The sequence below is a fragment of the Drosophila ficusphila genome, unplaced genomic scaffold (genome assembly GCF_018152265.1).
Source record: "Drosophila ficusphila isolate 14025-0441.05 unplaced genomic scaffold, ASM1815226v1 contig_198, whole genome shotgun sequence".
NCBI lineage: Eukaryota > Metazoa > Arthropoda > Insecta > Diptera > Drosophilidae > Drosophila > Drosophila ficusphila.
The window spans coordinates 8,739,695-8,760,923 of NW_025064092.1; the positions used below are offsets into that span (position 1 = coordinate 8,739,695).

General features: G+C 43.6%; 2 protein-coding genes across 3 annotated transcripts; both read left to right on the top strand.

The window, feature by feature from the left end:
* The first annotated feature begins 342 nt into the window (after positions 1 to 342).
* On the top strand, positions 343 to 7,796 carry LOC108086493. Its single transcript, XM_017183418.2, has 3 exons — positions 343 to 2,072; positions 3,509 to 3,956; positions 4,019 to 7,796. The coding sequence occupies exons 1-3, from the start codon at positions 1,088 to 1,090 to the stop codon at positions 7,002 to 7,004; spliced, it is 4,419 nt and encodes a 1,472-aa protein (XP_017038907.1). The 5' UTR covers positions 343 to 1,087; the 3' UTR covers positions 7,005 to 7,796.
* A 544-nt stretch (positions 7,797 to 8,340) lies between these two features.
* LOC108086494 (fizzy-related protein homolog) lies at positions 8,341 to 21,146 on the top strand. 2 transcript variants are annotated; one of them, XM_017183419.2, is made up of 5 exons: positions 8,341 to 8,633; positions 11,358 to 11,678; positions 13,558 to 13,810; positions 19,355 to 19,588; positions 19,676 to 21,146. In XM_017183419.2, exons 2-5 carry the CDS (start codon positions 11,557 to 11,559, stop codon positions 20,501 to 20,503), a joined length of 1,437 nt encoding a protein of 478 aa, XP_017038908.1. In that variant the 5' UTR covers positions 8,341 to 8,633; positions 11,358 to 11,556; the 3' UTR covers positions 20,504 to 21,146. The 2 variants fall into 2 exon arrangements, with proteins under 2 accessions (XP_017038908.1, XP_017038909.1); XM_017183420.2 differs by lacking the exon at positions 8,341 to 8,633 and adding an exon at positions 10,320 to 10,486.
* Positions 21,147 to 21,229: the final 83 nt, after the last annotated feature.

Genomic DNA, 21,229 nt, shown 5'->3' on the forward strand with positions numbered 1-21,229 from the left:
GAAATGAAAATTTTAAATATTTATATAATATGAAGCAAATTAATTACATACTAAAATTCTGCAGGTATCGTTCTTAACAAGTATTAATAAATGTATATGTTGGGTGATACTGATACTTTGTAATCGAGTCCTGATATGTCTAAAAATTGTTGGTGATGATGTTCACAAAACTAAAAGTAATTTAAGTACAGTTGTCACATTTTTAAAATAAATGCACAAAATATTTTATGAATATATAATTCCGGTTCTTAAAAAAAGGTTTTCGATTTAATCGATAAGAGCCCGACCAACCCATGTAGGGTTGCTATCGATAAGTGTTTTTCCAGTATTTTCCATTACATAGGTTGCGTGGTATTTTCGTCATACTTTCGCAACGGTCACACGCTTTCTATTTGATTTTTTTTTCCAATCATTTTTGTTAAACAATTTACCGTGAATTTTGTTGTTGTGTGTGTGGATGTGTACGTACTGGCGGAAAAAAGCAATACGAAAGTGCTGGCTTAAAGCGAAAATAAACGAAATACGGCAGAAAATGCTGGCAAACAACAATTCATCAAGGTGAAACTGCGCGCCCTGGCATTGAGTTCTCGCCTTTGAAAACGGGGCGCTATTAACCTGGCTGTTTAAACAAGAAAAAAAACTGTTAACTACTTGTCGTTCGATTGGTGCATTGAATAAAAGGAAATTCATCATATTTTGGCGGCCAATTTGCAAATACAAAATACTAAATACGCTAGATGAAGCACGCACATACACAAAGGCGCTGGCGAACGTAAATACACAACACACACGCACAGCGGAGTGGCTACCGAATATAGTCGTCTCGCTTGCACCTACTGTGAGCGGAAGGGCTGCTAAAGCAAGATAGAAATAGAGAGAGGCCCCTGAACTGCCTTTCTTGTACATTATATATTTTTTATTGTTTTTTTCTGTGGTACGACGTGTGCGTGTGTGTGTGCGAGAGTGCCAAATGTCATCGGAAATTACAACACTGCGCGACGTCTAGGAGGTAGAAGAAGAGGAAGAAGAAGCGGCAGCCCCAAGCAGCGGCAACATAAACAAAACACGGGAAAAACAAAAATACAAGATGTTGCCCGCCAATAATAAAAGTAACACCCATACCAACAGCACTACCAATACCAACAGATGCCTCATCAAGTCGGCCATTGAAAGAACGGTAGTTCGTCTAAGGGAAACGCCAACTACCAGCGGCTCTTCATTCCAGGACACCGAATCACCGTGTTTGGAATACGATATTATTAACTATTATGCCGATAATAATACGACAACAATGCCGCCACCGCCACGAATAGCCGTTACTCCACGGCAACAGCAGAAACAGCATTTGTCCTCTTCTCGCCACGGCAGCAACAATAACAATAACAGTGAGTGCCATCCAGCACTGGATGCCAGCAGTGTTGTTGTTATTGCACCGGCAGCGGGGAGAGGTCAAACGTCGGATCAGGATGCATTTCCGAGCCTGGACGAAGAATTAATGAACGACACTGACGACATGGAAGTGGAAATAGATGTGGAGGCGGGATCAACACCAGCCAAGCCGTTTAATCCAAAGAAACAACAGCAGAATATAACGACAGAGACAACAAATCGTTTTCGGGGCGGCGGTGGAGCGGCGCAAAGTCGTTTACGCCGGTCAGCGGCAATCGTTCCAGTGAGATCACAACAACAACAGCAGCAGCAGCAACAACCGCTTCCAGAGAGCGGCGGTTCCAATAACAACTCTAGCCCAAGTGCTTCCAATCCCTCGCCGTGCTCTTCCCTTGGCGTTAATATGCGCGTAACGGGACAATGCAGCCAAGGCGGCAGGAAATATATGGAAGATCAGTTTTCGGTTGCCTATCAGGAATCACCGGTAACGCACGAACTAGAATATGCATTCTTTGGCATATATGATGGCCATGGCGGTCCCGAGGCTGCACTCTTTGCCAAGGAACATTTAATGCTGGAGATTGTCAAGCAAAAACAGTTTTGGTCGGATAAGGACGAGGACGTCCTGAGAGCAATACGCGAGGGATACATCGCTACACACTTCGCCATGTGGCGGGAACAAGGTGAGCCTTAAATTAACAATACAACTATAACGAGATCGACACAAGATCATTGATTAGGGTAATGTGCACAAAGGAAAGAAAGCAATAAGAAACTATAAATGGATATTCCTTCTAATGAATCATATCCTGTTTATTCTGTTTGTGTTTTGATTCCTACAGCTACCGTAAAATTTACCTTAGTCTATTCTGTTTGCGTTTTCTGAAGAAGTTTTGGTTTTAAATTGTTGTCCGTTAAAGATGAGCGCAATAGGTTTAATAACTGCCACTTGATGATGTTCAAACCGGGTAAATCCCCTGGTATCAGGGTTGCCATTATGCCCCTCTAAATAAAGTGACCCCAAAAGCGGAGGAGCTCACTCGGCTCTCTCATCTCTAGGTAATTATGCAACCGTGTGTGGTGGTGACTCAACCATCGCTCAGTTCGCTCATCTCAATTGTCAGCCCACACTAAAAGATACAGATACAAAGATATAAACACACTGATACACATAGGCACAGTTATCGCGAGTGGAATATTCCACGGACTTGCCATATGGCTGTACTCTCGCCAAGCATGGCAACCCCACTGTGAGCTAGAGCGAGACGACTATATAATGGCGCGAACTTATGAAGGCGTTTCGAAATGCGAGAAAGAGCGAGACAGAATGCGAGAGAACGAGATAGAGAAAAGAGAAAATAAATGTGTGCCCATTTCCTTTTCACATAAGAAAAACAAAGTACACAGAAATCCAAGGGATGCTAGAAATGTAGGCACATGTGTGTATCTATGTTTGTGCTTTGAAAAATATCAATATTTGATGATGTTTTGATATGGAAGAAAATCCATTTTACCGCCAAAAATCCAAGGGCCTTGAAAAACAACTTTTTGAACAGCTTTTTATGATGTAAAGTGGCAGTTTAAGCCCATTAGTCATCGCCTCACTAAATATTGTCATGGTGACACAGTTATTTTCACCTTTATTTTGCAATTACATTTTGTTTTCTGGGGAAACCCAGAAATAAAACCACGTTTAGTTTAAAAGTATCCCCTATTATTTAGACTTTATAGATTTTCATGACGTGGTGAAATGCTTCCGACAAGATACAGATACTCAAACTTACAACTTCAAATTTTATAAAGAATCTATATTATATGTATATAATTTTCAATTAGATACATAAGAAGGGAACCTTAAATTTTAGAATAACGCAACTCAAATATAATTTGACTAAGAGATAAACGTATTATCTAATAACTGATAATCTTATTATCTCATACTGATTATTTGATAATTTTAGAATCAAAACCTTTGATAATAACTTGTTATTTTTATTGTAAGAGGAAATATCACATAAACATAGACGAAAATAACCTGGGGATCATAAATTATTCAGCAAAACTTGAAGCGTTTAGGCATTTTCTAATTATTTGCCATTTGCTTTTCTGAATCCCACAGAGAAATGGCCCCGCACCGCCAACGGGCACCTGAGCACCGCTGGCACCACCGCCACAGTGGCTTTCATGCGTCGCGAGAAGATCTACATCGGCCATGTGGGCGATTCTGGGATCGTTTTGGGCTACCAGGTCAAGGGCGAACGCAACTGGCGGGCCAAGCCACTGACCACCGATCACAAGCCGGAATCGCTGGCGGAGAAGACGAGAATCCAGCGAGCCGGCGGCAATGTGGCCATCAAGTCGGGAGTACCGCGCGTGGTGTGGAATCGACCCAGGGATCCAATGCATCGCGGACCAATTCGGAGGAGAACTTTGGTGGACGACATACCCTTCTTGGCGGTGGCCCGTTCCCTGGGCGATCTCTGGAGTTACAATTCACGCTTCAAGGAGTTCGTTGTGAGTCCAGATCCGGATGTCAAGGTGGTCAAAATCGATCCCAGTACGTTTAGGTGAGTGATCTGAGATATCTCGTCTTGTGAACTTTGCTAACCCGCCATTATTTGCATTGCAGATGCCTGATCTTCGGCACCGATGGCCTGTGGAACGTGGTGACCGCCCAGGAGGCGGTGGACAGTGTGCGCAAGGAGCACTTGATCGGCGAGCTACTGAAAGAACAGGACGTCATGAATCCCAGCAAGGCGCTGGTGGACCAAGCCCTAAGAACCTGGGCTGCCAAAAAGATGCGGGCGGACAACACGTCCGTTGTGACTGTGATACTAACGCCAGCGGCACACAACAACTCCGCAAACTCACCCACAAACACGCCGGCGCGTTCGCAATCCGCAATGCAACGCGACACTGATCTGGAGGTCGAACTCCTGCTGGAGGAAGACGACGAGCAGGGGGAGCACTCCCCGCTGGATGCGGACGTGGATGTCGATGTGGAGAACAACTGCCCGGAGTTTCTCATCGAGGAGGATGAGTATGTGCTCGACCAGCCGTACAGTGCCTTGGCCAAGCGGCACCTTCCGCCGGAAGCCTTTCGCGACTTCGATTACTTTGGCCTGGACGAGGATGAGGAACAGGAGGAGGAGGAGGAGGAGGACGAAGACGACGAGACCATCGAGGAGGAGCACGCCGAGGAGGAAAGCCAAATCAAGTCCGACGGTCTGCTGCAGCAGATCTTGTTTAGTTCGCGGAAGGCGTGGCGCAAGTCCACGATCAACAACTCGTGGAACGGCGCAACCGAACCGGAACCTGATCCCGATCCCGAGCCAGACCGACTCACTGGCGCCACAATGGACATGTATTCGCACAGCAGCATCGACAAGTGCGCCATTTATGCGAACAGCGTAAATGTAACGGCGCCACCGGCAATTAGTCCAATTAATCCAGCCGTGCGGGCTGGCAATCGGGAGCTAAGCGAACTGGAGCAGCACCTGGAGAGCAGCTACAGTTTCGCCGAGTCCTACAACACGCTGCTCAACGAGCAGGAGGAGCAGGAGGCGCGTTCTCGTTCCGCAGCAGCGGCAGCAGCAGCAGCAGAAGCAGAAACCCATCCATCCACCACTGGCCAATCCACTGCATCCGTTGTGGTGGATCGCAGCATGCTGGAGATCATCCAGGAGCAGCAGCACTACCAGCAGCAGGAGGGCTACTCGCTGACGCAGCTGGAGACTCGAAGGGAACGGGAGCGGCTGACCACCGAAGCGTGGCCGCAGCAACAACAACAGCCGGCGGAGCTGATCGAACTGGACGCTCTGCTGCAGCAGGAGCGCGCCGAGGAGGAGCAGGTGGCGCTGGAGCAGCAGCTGCAGCGCGAGCAGGCCATCATCAGCAGTTCGGGTCAGCAGGAGTTCGCCTTCCCCACAGCAGCCATCGCCGAACAATGGAACAATGCAACGTCGACGGAGGAGGAGGAAATCGAGGTGCCTGTAATGGAGACCATCGTCCACATCGAGCAGGAATCCGAACGGGAACAGGAACCCTGTGTAGAGGAACCCGAACAGGAGCTGCAGGACAACGAGGTGAGCTCCACGCTGCCCGCCACTCCCACGCAACAAGTGATCCAGGTGGAGATCGAACCGCTGCTCGTGGAGCCGCCCATCAAACTGCTGGAAAAGCTGGCGACGGAGAAGGAGAAGCCTCTGGCACGAAAGCTGCCCAGGCAGCCGGAGGGAGCCAAGCAGGACGCGCCGGGACTCGTGGCTGTGCTGGAAACAGTGGCCGAGATCCGCAAGGAGGATCCATGCAACCACGAGGCGGTCCACTACCTGTTCGAGCACATCCAAAAGCTCCAGGACTCGGAGATCACCCCGGTGGCCTCCAACTCCTCGGTGGGCGAATCGCTCGACTCCGCTGGCTCAATGGCCGCTCCACGAATCCGTCAAATCCGAAGGTATCGCAATGTTCCGAACGAGAATCACCAGCACATGCAGACGCGTCGCCGCCAGATCTTCAAGCACGTCAAGCCCAAGTCCTTCATGGCGTCCAGTGCGGCGGCGATTGTGGCCTACAGCGATGCCAATGGATCACCAGCGCATGGAGCAGTCGGCTCCCCGGGCTCAAATTCCGTTGAAGGACGAGTGGGTGGCGGTGGCGTTGGCGGCGGCGGAGCGACCAGCGGTGGCTCCAATCCAGCGGTGGTGGCCGTCAATCGCCGGCGCAGCGTCAACGTCAACGTGGTGGCCAGTTCGAGCGGAAATGGAAGCGGTGGAGCCACCGGTTCCATGATGATGACCCGTCGCAGTCACAGCTTGACGGCCAGCGGTGCGGTGAGCAAGCGCCAGCTGCGGAGCAGCCTCTGCAGTCTGGGAATGGGCATGGGACTTGGTCTGGGTCTGGACATGACCAAGCGAACGCTGAGGACGCGGAACGTACCCATTTCCTCGGGTGGCGGCGGCGGCGGCGGAGGAGGAGGAGGAGGAGTGGGTGGAGCGTCCACGCCCGTTGGCAACTCTTCGTCGGCGAGCGGAGGCAGCAACTCGAATGGTGTCTTCAGCAGCCCCAGCAACCCGGTGAGCACGCCACGGGGAACTCCCAGCAATCCCGGATCGGCAGCCAACGGATCGCGTCGGTTGAAGCACAGCCACGAGGACCGCGAGCAGCGGCGGAGTTTGCGGCGCAGCACGCTGAGTGCGAGTGCCAGCGGCAGTGGTGGCCTGGTGGTCAGCGGATCACCTGCCGGCAGCAAGTCCAACCGGTTGCAGGCCTGCAATGGAGCCATCTCGGCGCGACCGCCACCCTCGCCGAAGAAACTGAATGCGGCGGTGCCGACGCTGGCGATTGGAACGCGGGCCTACACGGCTGCCTTGGCGGCTGCAGCCGATCACCTGAACAAGCGCTGGTCCCTGAGGAGCAGCAGCAGCAGTAGCAGCAACTCCAGCAGCAACCTGATCACCGCCATCAGCTGTTACAGCGCCAGGAGCAGAGCGGCGGCGGCGGCGGCAGCAGCAGCTGGAGGATCCGGCGGAGGAGGAGGAGCGGGATCTCCAGGAGGAGCAGCGAATCCAGGTCCACCGCTAACCGCATCCACGGCTGCCACGCGGAGGCGCTAACCTCTGTAGCCTGTGACCTCTGTAACCTGTAACCTCTGTAACCTGTAACCTCTGTAACCTTTAACCTGGAAACGGAAACGGAAATAGAAAACAGAAAACAGAAATATTTGAAGACAGACGAAAGAAACCCAAAATTCAAGCGGGCGAGCAACTTGCAAGTACAAATCCTAAGCAACGGAAAACCTAAAATCTTAGTTCTACGAAATCGAAAATGATAAATTGTGTAATTTACAAATTTTGAATGTGCACAACACACACACACACACACACTTTGCGGATATCGGATATATTGTTTTAAATGTATATAGAAAGCTATATAACACACAACACGCATATATATAAATATATATATATTTATACCTAAGCCTAAACAATAAAACAAAAATTCATAATGTAGCTATAAATCGCAGTTAGTATATATGGTAGATATATGGAGATATATATATATATATTTTTGTAATGCCTGCAGTAAGCAGTTCTCCAAACATCCGACAGTTTTCCTCAAATGTGAATGTGAATGTCATCATTTTACGCTTTCAATTTTAATTTTCAAGGAAAATGGAACAACACAACACATCTGAAAGTATTTATCTTGTCTTTTATGTTTTTTTTTTAAGTTAACTAAGATAGTTGGTAAGTTAAGTTAAAATGAGAGATGCTAATAAGTTAAATCTTTTACCTTTTAATTTCTTGTGCTTTGGTTGTAAGAAAAAACTACTTGTGTTTGCGTATTAAATCATGTCATCGTGCATTAAGCATTATCAAATCAAATACATATGATATTTCACATAATTGGTGTTTTTTTTTTTATTTTTACAGCCAATACTTTTGAAAATTATGCGGGTTTGCTGAAAAACAAATAAAAAACATAATTAAATAACAGGAGCGATTTTAATGTATTATTCCAACCAAAGATATATAAATGCAAAATCAAAGAATAATTTTATTCATTTTAAAAGGAAACAGAAAATTGAACAAGATCTGATTTTTGTTTAAATATTCAAAAAATAATAATGATCACACTTGAATAGATGGGTTGTAAAATTAATAACCATCTCTTTTTTATGAGTGGTGGGTACAAGAATCGCGTTAATTAAAAAATATAGTAAAAGAAATTATATAAAACAGTAGAGTTTATGTTTATTAATACAATCATACAAACTTAATTATTTGTAGAGAAACATTTAAATTTAACGGCAACCGAGGGGAAATTTTAGGGGTGAAAATAGGACGCTGCTTTCCCGATACTATCGATTAATTTCCCTGCAGCAACCGTGCATAACGCACTAACGCCAAGACCAGCTGGGTTATCGACTCACTTCCACCCCTGAAACGAATATATTACAGAAATTGGTCCCACACAAACAAAACTCCCAAACAAACGCAGCAGCGGCAGTCGACAAACTCGCGCACCGCCGTCATTAAATTAAAGACCGACAGTGCAAGCCCGCCCGTGTAATAATACATAAACTCCAAGCAAAGTAACAACCCCCAAAACTCGGGAGTTGCAAGAGTTTTCCGCAGCGGCAAACAGCCTGAATAAAAACGCGTTTGCGTCGCGTCCTGCTGTCCAAAAATCAAAATTAACCGTCTTTAGCGCGTAAAATCGGCCTCTAGAATTTAAAAAATGTAAGTGATAAACCGATCGAAATATTGGAAAATTTTATTGGAAATTATAACGTGAGGAAAAGTGCCTTAGTTTGTTTGAGTGTGTGTGTGCTTGTTGGTGTGTTTTAACAGTTACGTCTGGCACAGATAACCGTCTTTCTCTCCGCTCCCCGTCTCCACCACCTTTTTTCATTCCATTTTCCATTGCTAGCTTAGCTAGCTGTACATTGTGTGCGAGTGGGATAAAGCATCGGAGAGGAATGCGATCTCACCCTCTCTCTTTCTTGTTGTCTGCTCTCTGCACAATTGGAAAAGCAATAACAATAGACAAAAGTCATACATATGTGACTGCAAATTGGCAAGTTAAATATTTAAACGCAGTGTGTTTTTGGCCGTTTTGGATGCGAAGTCCTTGACATAATTGCAGTTTTTTTGTTGCGGCCATCGATTATTCTCAGCTTGCAAACACATGCAGACACTCTCTCTTTTTCCTTTTCCTAGGAGGGGGTTGTTGTTGTCTGTGGCCTGTTATCATCCCAACATACGTTTTGTGATAAGAGTATAAAGTTTAAAAAATATAAATACCACAAGGTGCAGGCTAAGAAATACCACATCCACAACTCTTATCGCCACTGCGGTTATTTCTTGTTATTTATAGTCCCTGGAATTTCCTTGGCATTTTTTTCTCCCACAGAGCGATTTATCTCTCCCCCCAAGTTGACCTTTCAGTAACAACAAAAACAACTCTCTCTTTGAAAGTCATGCACTAAAAATAGTACAAACACATGTACATAACAAACAGATTGTCTTAGATCACAGGCGGCGTGAAAGGGATAGCAGCAGGCCAAGTTCATTGTCCTTGATCACTATTTGTATGTGTTAGAGTGGGAGGGACGTGAGTTGTCGAGGGGAGAGAATCAGTGGTTTGAACGTGGGAGAGTAACGGGGGGGAAAAGAGAGTCATGAAAAGTGACTCTCCCCCGTTGACGTGTCACCATTCATCAATTGCATTGGGTGCGACAGAGAGGGGGCAAACGGGGCCAGGAGCACAGCAAAAGGGGTGGAACTACAACCCCCAAATTATCCTTTTTAAACTAAGGCCTTTAGCTTTACAATTATTGAATGTTTATTTGGGGGGCAAAACCAAGCCCAACCTTAACAATAATAATTTTTCAAGTTTTTTCAAACGAAATTCAACGGTTGAATAATTTTACCTCAATTGCAATATTCCGGTTTGTTTACTAGGGTTTTTCCATGTAAACATATTTCTTCCCCAGAAGGCACTACTGAATCGTCTGGAACTCGAATGTCCCCCCCTTTTTGTTTGCACTTAAACTTTCACACGCCTATCGATGTCACCAAACTCTGTAATAAAATCCTACCCCAAGCTTCTTGCTACTGCCACGCCTTCTTAGAGTCGCCCCTTTTCCTTATCGTCGTCGCCTTCATTACACGCTTATCAGCCAACATGTTTAAACCTGCTTTAGTTGTGTTCCAGGGGCTTGAGTCATGGATTTATAATATTTGTACATATATTTGGGAAACAGCGGTTGACTTTGTATCGTTATTTGGAGTTATCAGTATTCTCTGTTTTTAGTACCTGCCGAGGGCGGTACCTGCGAGTCAATAGCTTTATCTTATTTCGTTCAACCCTCGACAAACGAAAGAAAAGCAAGCCATAACCGAGTTTATGTTTCAGTTGGATCAGTAACCTGTCGGTTGACAGTCAACATTTTTCAGTACCAGTCTAGAATTGCTCTCCAAAACAGATATATATATATTTTGTAAGCAAAAAAATCGACTTAAACCTTCAAATAGTAAACGGGAAAAAGCGCCGGAGTTCTACTACCTCGATGCGGAAGTGTTTGGGCTGAGTAAGTTTTATGGTTACGCTGCTGTGGTTCTCCTATCGAAAATAGGAGAAAACACCTCTCCCAAAGGAAATCTTGCAGCGCCGCCGCAAACAAGCAACACTTAACGCCCATAAATTAATTACTACGAAGCACGCCAGGAATATAAAAGTTAAGAAACAAAAAAAAAGTACTGAGAAGGGGATACGGAATTTCGAATAAATCGCTGGGGCGGATCTAATTAGCAGCCGAAAGCCCCGATCATATTTCTTCTTTAATAAAAGAGGGTTATTATCATATTGTGGATATTAGTTTGTGATTTAGAATACTAAATTCTGAATATATATTCAACTTTTATTCATTAAGCACGAAGGTACTAGTATAGAACAGTTCTGAAATGTTAGGTATTTTAAAAATTAAGTTTTTTGTGCGAATATAGGTTCACTCTTTGGGTGTATTTAAATCTTTAAGCTCCGATCGTTTAGGACAACCTTTCCTTTTTAGATTTTTGCGTATGCAGAGCGCAACCCAGGGAAGATACATCCAAAATACATGACAGCCAACCGGCTGCCCCCTTGTCCCCCCCAATTTATTCTGCTCCATTCGGTGATTGATACGCCCCCAACGAAATGGGTGCGAAAAAGACTCGAAAATAGAAAGGCAATTGCCGGGATGATTAGCCAGGCCCAAAGCCCAATTCCAATCTCAGACGTTGATTAATGGCCGAAGAGCCAAACTGTCGTTGTAGTCAACCAAAGAAAAAAAATCTAACATAAAAAACCAACACGAAAAACACCAAAAATAAATTACAATTTTATTCAAATTCGAAAAGAACACCCAACACATAGAGGAACCATTCTAATTAATTATGTTTATCTGTTTTTCTCTCTTGCAGCACTCGTATATAATTCGTATATATATTTTCTACAGTAACTAAACCAGATTTTTGGAGTATCAACATAAATTTTCAAATTTTTTAACGCATTTTTTTTTGCCAAGTTTTGTTTGGTTAAAATTTGGGTTGAGTTTTTGCGAATCGAAAGCGGTAATACACTACAGGCGAGGGCACGTGGCTAGTTACGATAGCCGATAAGATGTTCAGTCCCGAATATGAAAAGCGCATCCTGAGGCACTGCAGTCCCGTGGCCCGAAATCTATTCGACAATCTCGAGTCATCGACCACGCCCACATCCCTCGATCGTTTTATACCCTGCAGGTGAGTTTTATTACTATTAAACCGTATTTATTTATTTAAATAATGCAAGCTTTGATCCATTTTACATTGTTAATCTACGAGGGATTTATTTTGTAATTGTATCTGATCATTAGGGCTTGAATAAATTTGTTTTTATTATTTAGACTCTTGTATCCATGGGTTACAACCTTAATTGCTTGCCTGGTTATATTTTGTAATTTTAATTGAGTGCATTGAACTCTGCACAAGCCGTTATTCCTTCTGCTACGTCATCTTTTCCGCTTACAAGGCGAAAGAGCTGGCGAAGAGAACAGAACAGAAGAGAAAGAGCAGCGGATACGAATGGACTACCTACCTATGAATTTCCCGCCTCAGTGCGCCTCGTTTAGATAACGGTGATTCAATGTCCGCCGGCAAACATAAACAACAACAAACACGAACGACAAACATTGCCCCCAGAGTCAGAGTCAGCACTTTACATATTTTTGTAACACGGAACCACCAGTGCTTTTCACTGCTCAATTAAATGAGTTTTTCTTTTCAACCATGGTCGGGAATTAATTCATTAACGTTTGCAAATTGCGTTTCTGCTTTAAATTAATTTAATTCCCAAGTGCGTACTTAATAATGTTTTATGTGACTTTTCCTGCACTTAGTCACAAGTTTTTGCCCGAAAAGCAACAAAAAAATGGCCAAACTGTTGGCCAAAGAACTTGAATATTTCGCCTTTATTCACTAATGAGTTCCGCGTAGGAAAAAAAAACAAGAAGACGTGCTAAAGCCGGAGAAGAAAGAGGCATTAGTAAGAGAAGAGACTACAAACGACTCAGAAACTTCATGGGAAAACAGGGAAATTTGAACTTTGCTGTGTACCTTAAACTTAACTTATTTCGCTTTTTGGGATCAACGACAAAATCCAAAGACGTGAGAGTTCAGCCAAAAACAGTTGGTCCGAAAAAAGTGGAAATATTTAAGCGCTGAAACTCGATTAGTTTCCGGTTAGAAAAGGGAATCTTCATGTGCGTTTAAGCCGCGATAGAGTTACCTCTTTTTTTTTTATTGAATTGTCATTCGTCGCGCCTGCATTTTGTATATATCTTTGCTCGTTCACTTGGTGTCCCCCATCCGTTTATGAAATTTGATTTATTCGAGGTGGAAGTGAGCACTTCAAATGCGTTTGCCAGATATAATCAAAAAAGGGGCGACAAATGGGGGAGGGAGGGGGTCTTTAAAAAAAAAACACAGCAAAAACAGCAACAGCCAACGCTTATTGCATTCGTAAACAGTTTTTCACAGTGCAGTGCAATTCTCTCACACTTGGCCAAATTTCATGGCAAATGATTATTATTTTTAGTTGTTGCTTTTCGCGAATTTTGCACAATTCGACCGTCAATAATACTTTTTGCACGTTGCACACGTTTTTAATGTTTTTAATAGGGTAGAAATAATAACAATTGTTTGGGGGGAAACAGCCAGCCAGCCAGTCAGCCAGCCAGACGATATGGCTAAATTGAATTTGAACGCGTTTGCATAAATTTATTTAGTTTGCCAGGTTCTCTGCCCTCCCATGAATCCATTGTGGATTTTTTATATAAATTATTTATGTAAGGCTAAGTACTTTTTGATGTTCTCTCTTATTACTTTCCCATTGTTGCAACGGACGAAGATAGAAGGCGGAATAAAATGGGAATCTATTATAATAAATATACTTATAAGTCAGATCAAATTTATCACACGTTCTAGGATAGGGAAATACAAGATTTTTTAATTTATTTTATGTTTATTTGACTACCACTGTGAAGTACTGAGCTTTCCCTGCTCCAGAGATAATTAATGGCATTTTCATTGGATTAACATTTTCGTGTTTTCCTATCTCATTTTCATTTCCACCCGATCGCAGAGCGAACAACAACTGGCAGACGAACTTCGCGTCGATCAACAAGTCCAATGACAACTCGCCGCAGACGAGCAAGAAGCAGCGGGACTGCGGGGAGACGGCACGCGATAGTCTGGCCTACTCCTGCCTCCTGAAGAACGAGCTCCTCGGATCCGCGATCGACGACGTGAAGACCGCCGGCGAGGAGCGCAACGAGAACGCCTACACGCCGGCCGCCAAGCGGAGTCTCTTCAAATACCAGTCACCCACCAAGCAGGTGAGCTTTCCATTCACGTTTTCCCATTTTCCACTTTTCCATTCTCCCTGACATAAATTACTTGCATTGAATTTGAGCGCGGGGGAAAACAATTGCACTAGCATGATTTCACATATAAAGCAATTAGTTATAAAACAGACCATTTAAATAATATATAAATAATATATAAATAATATATAAATAATATATAAATAATATATATATATAATATATAAAATACGTGGAATTCTCTAAGCTGAAAGGTCAGCGAATTTGACTTTTGATTGAGAGACTCCAATTCGAGGGGCATTGTGTGCTGCAGAATGCATTTAATTGAATTTGCAGTCGGTGTTAATTGAGGTTTTCTTGTACTCCCAAACAAAAATCAGAGAGAATAGATATGAAGAGGAAGGTTGAATAAACCGAGCGATCAGATCGTGGGAATTCCAAATGTATATCATATTAAGCTGTATTTCTTTTACGGGTTTTTATATTTATATGTTTAGTAAAGACTCCGATGAGGAGATTGACTTTGGGAAAACTCCTGACCAGCGTTCTTTGTCCCCTTCCCTGCTCCCAAAACTCTATTGATCTATTCACTTGAGAAGAAGGTGAAAACCGGTTTCAGTGAAAAGTCTTTGCTTTTGGCCTTTAGACGAACCGAGAGAAAAGTTGTTCGACCAAAACTACCGAGCCTCGAGGTTAACACACTCTTTACACTCTTTTTGATTCCAATATTCCAAATGCGCGCGTGATGACCGCCAACGTGTTTTTTTTTCTTTGAGGAGATCTCGCTGTCTGTCTATATAGCACATAGATCTCCATCGCCATGTAATACTGTATATATGTAGCTGGTGGACTGATTGTTCAAGTGTTTTTGGTCCAAAAACGGGCAAACAGATATAGAAATGAAAAAGATAAAAGGCAACACGGAGTAGAAAAACAAATGTGGAATGGAGAAGGGGAGACGACTATTGCCACTTGTCATTAGATTCGTGGCTACGCCGGTGATCTCCCCCGTCACCATTATCGCCATCCTCCATCATAATTATTGTTATTGCAGACCTGACATATTTGCCCGCTTATCAGATTTATGTTGCCTCAATTGCTGCCCGCTTGGCAAAGAAAAAAATGAAATGAAAGATAAATAAAGAGGTACGTGTGGGGCACGTCCGCTGACCGACCGACCGATCGTCTGATCGTCTTCTTGGCTTTCGTTGGATACTTTGCTTTGACTGATTTTGACAGTTGACACGTTGCCAGCAGCAGAAGCGGTAGAAAAGCCAGCCAGCCAGCAGCAGCCAACAAAAATAACAAAAGCGGCAAACAAATAAGTGAGCAACACACGCACTCACTTCACATAAAAGTAGTTCAACTTTAAGAACGAACTGGTTTATACCCTTTAAATTCGGACACTAGATTAATTGGTTTTCCTATTCTGTTTGCATTGGCATTGCATGTTATTGTACTTAAAAAAAGGTCAGCAAATTATTAGGAATTATGGGATCCGCAATGAACAGAAGATATAATTCTCTTTTGTATTTTGTCTTGAAAGGGTATTTAAATAGTGGAGATAGGAAAAGGCAACTTAAAGTGGTCGAGACTGGACCGAGCTGAGTTCGCCAACTTCAACTACTTCTTCAGTGGTTTAAAACGACACTTGAGTCCATATAACTGAGATCTCTGTGTGCCCATTTAATAACCCATAGATCGGGAATTTCCGAGGTGAAGGGGTAGCAAAAAGCTTTTTTTTATTGATTAATAGCAATCGCAGAGAGGTGATTTCTTTTTGGGGCTTATTCTACTGCCAATTGGCAACTGTCGAGAGCTGGTTTTGATTTGGAGTCTGTGTCCCCTGCAATTACTCACCCACAAATCGCCGGCCATTCATCTACATCACGCCCACACAATTAGCACGCCGCTCCCCCCGATTGTTCAGTTTTTTTTCTCTTTATACAGCCCTTAGGTTTTTTTTCCTTACCCATATTCCATATTCCATATGCCTCTGTGGTCACAACAAACAATATGTAATTCAATTATGTGCGGTCGCAAAGTTATTGTCATAAATAATGTGGTGCGGGCCCCACCTCCTAGTTATTTTTTGTTTTTTTGTACAGTAGTTTTTGGCTGTCCAGCAGTCAGCGAAATATATATGGTCTCAACACTTCTTCAGACGTTTACCATTGTTTTGGTTCGAAAAAAGAGTGGGGATTGGTTCTTGCTTTTGGCTGTTGGCTGTTGGGTTCATTGACGAATGGGAAAGTATGATGGAATTTCTGGTGATCAATGAATGGGGGATCATTGTTAGTACTTCCCTGACTAAATCAGTTGTAGTATTTTAATTCAATTATATATGGAAAACCTAGAGGAATTTCTACAGAAAATAATGCAATTATACAGTATTCAACTAAAGGATTTATGATTTTTAATCTCAGCCAAACTGAAAGCGAGCTACATTAACTTCTCCTCCAACTTTGCCTTGCGAATTTCGTGCCAGCTAGATATTTTTGAGTAATTACTATTATTTTTATTGCTATTTTTCCTACAATCCAATCAGCGCTGCCTCAAGTAACCATGATTAACACCCCTTTGCCCGCTGATTTCGTGCACCTGTTTCTGTTTTTTCGTTTTTTTTTTTTTTTTTTTTACCCAAGTCTGGCTGTTTTGAAAAGCCATTAAGGGGAATTATAGAAAACCGACTACTCACACAACGGCCAACAGTCCAACAACAAATCTCATCTTTAATAGTTTGTTTTTGTGGTCTCCGCTTTTATTGTTATTATAATTATTAATTTATGCAGCAGACATTTGCATTAACATCGCATTAGCGATGACTATTTTCGTGGCAGCGTGATTAAGTTGGTCCGATCCGATCCCATCCCATACGATTCCAGCCGATCGCAGCGACAGGTTCAAAATTACCATTAAACATGGGTTAAGCACCACCTTCCCTCCCTCCACCTTAACCCTTTGTGGCCCCCCACCTCTTCTCCAAATCACGATTTCATTTCTCTTCTTTTTTTGCTGTTTTTTTTTTTTTTTTTTTTTTTTTATTTGCCTCGCTGTTCTTGCTGCTGGTTGGTTGTTTATTTGTTTAATTTATAAGCCTGCCTCTAAGCGCCGCCCACCAGCCAAAAAATAAGATAAAAGTATATAAAAAAAAAACACGAGGACTTTACAAATGCCGGCCGGCAAGTTGCTTTTTATTCAATTATTTCTTATTTTTTATTTCTTATTTTGTATTTCTTACTTCTGGTTAGCAGCTCGCATTTTTGTCTTTTGTTTGGAGTTTGCTGAGCGGAATCGGAATGAATGAGTGATGATTGTCTGGCTGATGATTGTGACATGCTCTTTCGCACCGGACTGTACTGAATCCGATCTCTCTGTTAATTGAGTGAAACAATTAAGGCCTAGTAAAAGTTAGATGTAAAAGAAAAAAACAAAAAAGTTACGCAAAAATAGGTGATAAATAGGTAAGGCCACAAGGTTGAAAAACAAGAGCTCGGTGTGCGATTTTAATCGGGTTGTTGGATTTCCTTTTGCCATTTGTCAGGGGGCTTGCTGCCCCCTCATCCCCCCTCAATTCCCCAATCCCTCGAAACTTTAAGCGTTTTAACAATTGAATTTCTAATAGGCTTACCACCTCGCATTTTTTTTTTTTTTCGCTCTGCATGGCATCGAAAAACATTTAAATTTAATGGCAGTTGCTTGTACGCTTTATAGAGTGGCACTTGGGGCGAAAGGGGGGAATCCAAAGGGGTTTTAACTGCCTTAATAACATTCCCAGAAAATGGAAGCGAAGACCTCAAAAACCATTAAATGGTTGCCTTCTGTTTTTTTTTCTGGTTTTCTTGTGGTATATTTTTTTTTTTAAATTTTTTTCCAAAGTGTAAAGTGACCATTAAGGGCTCAGCACACGCACGCTTTCGGAGATTCCTCTATAGGATTCCTCTATATAGGAAAAACCCCCATCCGAATTCCGTAATTAAATTCTGCTTGTCTCAACTCTCATTCTCATTTTGGCCCCTCTGTTAATTGAATTAAATTTTAATTTGTTAAACGAATTAAGAGTCGCGGCATGACGTCAAGTGCTCTGTTTTTTTTTTTTTTTTTTTTTTTTTAGTTTCGAGGGATGGCTCACCCGTGGGAGCACAGGTCAAAGCACCTCAACTCTATCTACCCCGAAAGTAATACATATATTTGTTACTTGATTCCCATTCCCAAGGGAGTTACGTGTTCGCTTGAGTTTGCCGGGATGTTTGCTCACTTTATCTGAATCGCAAACGAGAACCTGACCAACCCACAATGACAAATGCTGTTCCAAAAAACTACATGTCAGGCTAACAAATATGCAGTGATACGCGAAATAAGGGGAGCTTGAGATATATATTAAAAAAAAACCCAACAACTTGGTTAGTAATGCAAAGAAGACTCATTGTTCTGGAATCAAATGCGTCAACTTTAAAATATTAGTTAGCTGCGTATCTTGTGCGATAAGTCAATGAAAAGTCACTACATTTTAACTTAATCATTTCCTTTAAGAAATTCTTTGTCTTAATCCACTTTGAAATTTCGCCTTAAATGCAGAAGATTATTAAATTATAACAAGACTTGTTTTAGTTGAGATGCCAGCCCATTCGCCGCGCCAAGAATTCATTTTCATAAATTAAAACTAAATGTCTTGCAACACGGAAACGAATGCTGAATAAATTCTTCACATGTAAAATTCTCCTGCATTTAATAGAATTTAATCGGGATTTGTGTCCTCCTTTTCTAATCCTCGATTTTAGTTTTGAATTCAATTTACATTTCTATATGCTCTATATATTTTTTTTCCATTCCCATTGCAATTCGTTGGCACGCACAATTCCGCTTAGTTTTGAATGAGTTGAGTTCCCCCGACTCACGCATTTCAAAAGTAACTTTGTTGCGTAAGTGAGAGGGAGAGAGGGGGGCGTGAAGGGGGCGTGGCAGTGGGAGGTCCGAAGACTACTGCCCTTTACGCATACGCTTAACACACTTCCCTGCCCGCATTTTCAATGCAAACAAAAGCCGCAGCAGCAGAGGCTCCCAGCGAAGCGGAATGCGTGCCAAATGCGAATTGTGATGGGCTACACAGAGAGAAAACAGAGCTGGCTATGAAATAGGAAATAGGAGATGAAAATTGGAGGGATTTTAAATAGCTTGAATGATATTAAAAGTGTGAGGTATACTTCAAATAAAAGAGCTATTAATCTGAAACTTGAACTTTGAATTTGTGGAGTTTAGAAAAAGGTAAAAAGGTGGTCTTTTGTGGAAAGGTGTAGCTTGTAACCAAGAAGGGGGACTATGACTACGACGCGGTCGCAACTCTTAGCACTTTGGCGTTAATTGCCGAACGCCAAGTACGCGTCTTGCAAACAAAACGCAATTCCAACGCTTTACTTTGTTTTTTCCCATCGGGAGAAGGCGGCAATTGAGACACATTTGCTTTGGCAATTTCTTGCTCGACTGCAGCAACTGGAACGTTTGCACTTCTAATATGTAATAATAATATGTCTTATTGTGTTATGTAATGTTTTTTAGGATTATAATGGCGAGTGCCCCTACTCGTTATCGCCCGTCAGCGCCAAAAGCCAGAAGCTACTGCGATCGCCGCGCAAGGCCACGCGCAAGATCTCTCGCATTCCCTTCAAGGTTCTCGATGCGCCCGAGCTGCAGGACGACTTCTATCTGAACCTGGTCGACTGGTCGTCGCAGAATGTCCTCGCGGTGGGTCTGGGCAGCTGTGTCTACCTTTGGAGCGCCTGCACCAGCCAGGTGAGTGCTCCTCTCCTTCGAGGAGAAGTGCAATTGTTCATTCTCCTAATGAATCTCTCACTAATAAATCTCTCTCCTTGAATGCAGGTTACCCGCCTGTGTGATCTCAGTCCGGATGCGAACACGGTGACCTCCGTGTCGTGGAACGAGCGCGGCAACACCGTGGCCGTGGGCACCCACCATGGATACGTGACCGTGTGGGACGTGGCGGCCAACAAGCAGATAAACAAGCTGAACGGCCACTCGGCGCGCGTGGGAGCGCTGGCCTGGAACAGCGACATCCTGTCGAGCGGGTCGCGCGATCGCTGGATCATCCAGCGGGACACACGGACGCCGCAGCTGCAGTCGGAGCGCCGGCTGGCTGGCCATCGGCAGGAGGTGTGCGGCCTGAAGTGGTCGCCGGACAACCAGTACTTGGCCAGCGGCGGCAACGACAACCGGCTGTACGTGTGGAACCAGCACTCGGTGAATCCCGTGCAGTCGTACACGGAGCACATGGCCGCCGTGAAGGCGATCGCCTGGTCGCCCCACCATCACGGACTCCTGGCCAGCGGCGGCGGTACGGCGGATCGGTGCATCCGCTTCTGGAACACGCTGACGGGCCAGCCCATGCAGTGCGTGGACACGGGGTCGCAGGTGTGCAATCTGGCCTGGTCCAAGCACTCCTCGGAGCTGGTCTCCACGCACGGCTACTCGCAGAACCAGATACTCGTGTGGAAGTATCCATCGCTGACGCAGGTCGCCAAGCTCACGGGCCACTCGTATCGGGTGCTCTACTTGGCCTTAAGTCCCGATGGCGAGGCGATTGTCACTGGAGCTGGCGACGAGACGCTGCGTTTCTGGAACGTTTTTAGCAAGGCGCGCAGCCAGAAGGAGAACAAATCCGTGCTGAATCTGTTTGCCAACATCAGATAGAGGACAATAATCCAAGGACCGAAGACTGAGCGAGGCGCCAAAGGCAAAACACACAACACAACACAACATAACACACAATACACAACAAATAACAAATGATAACTAAAACCAACCAACTACCAACCAATCAGCAAACCAAGCAGAAACTAACCAAGCCTATATTCTATATATAGTATATATATATATACAAACGATCCTTGTTCAGCAGTCGTTAGTAAATTTTAGTTATCACGGCAGCAATAGTTTAAATTTAAGTTAAGTATAATTGTATAGAACGGTTAGTAGCAACCTTTGTGTAGGAAACACTTGAAATTTGTAAAAGGAAGAACATCATTGATGGCTGAAACAAGAACTGAAAAATGAAGTTATGTCTATATGTAGGCCCCTTATGGAAATTTTAACCAATTGGAGAACAAGCAACACACAAACACACTTATTATATCGTATCTAATTCTAAATTTTTGTTGCTTCTCTAGGCGTTTATTTTTTTTTGTTTGGTACAGTACACCTAAGCAACTAAACAATTATTTTTTTTGTTAGCAGATAAGTAAGATTATTATTTTCATTGCAGTCACTACCAACAAAACACTCATACAAAGCCACACTATGTATATTAAATAAATTTATACAATCTCAAAATGTGCCCCAAAAAATATGCTACTTATTTTTGTGGTTAGCGGAGTTTGCAACCGCGAAACGGTTAAGCGGTTGTTTGATGGGGCTTAG

Coding starts and splice junctions, on each gene's coding strand:
- LOC108086494 (XM_017183419.2), top strand. CDS start 11,557: ATGTTCAGTCCCGAATATGAAAAGCGCATCCTGAGGCACTGCAGTCCC. Junction 11,679..13,557: donor GATCGTTTTATACCCTGCAG/GTGAGTTTTATT, acceptor ACCCGATCGCAG/AGCGAACAACAACTGGCAGA. Junction 19,589..19,675: donor GGAGCGCCTGCACCAGCCAG/GTGAGTGCTCCT, acceptor CCTTGAATGCAG/GTTACCCGCCTGTGTGATCT.
- LOC108086493 (XM_017183418.2), top strand. CDS start 1,088: ATGTTGCCCGCCAATAATAAAAGTAACACCCATACCAACAGCACTACC. Junction 2,073..3,508: donor CGCCATGTGGCGGGAACAAG/GTGAGCCTTAAA, acceptor TGAATCCCACAG/AGAAATGGCCCCGCACCGCC. Junction 3,957..4,018: donor ATCGATCCCAGTACGTTTAG/GTGAGTGATCTG, acceptor TTTGCATTGCAG/ATGCCTGATCTTCGGCACCG.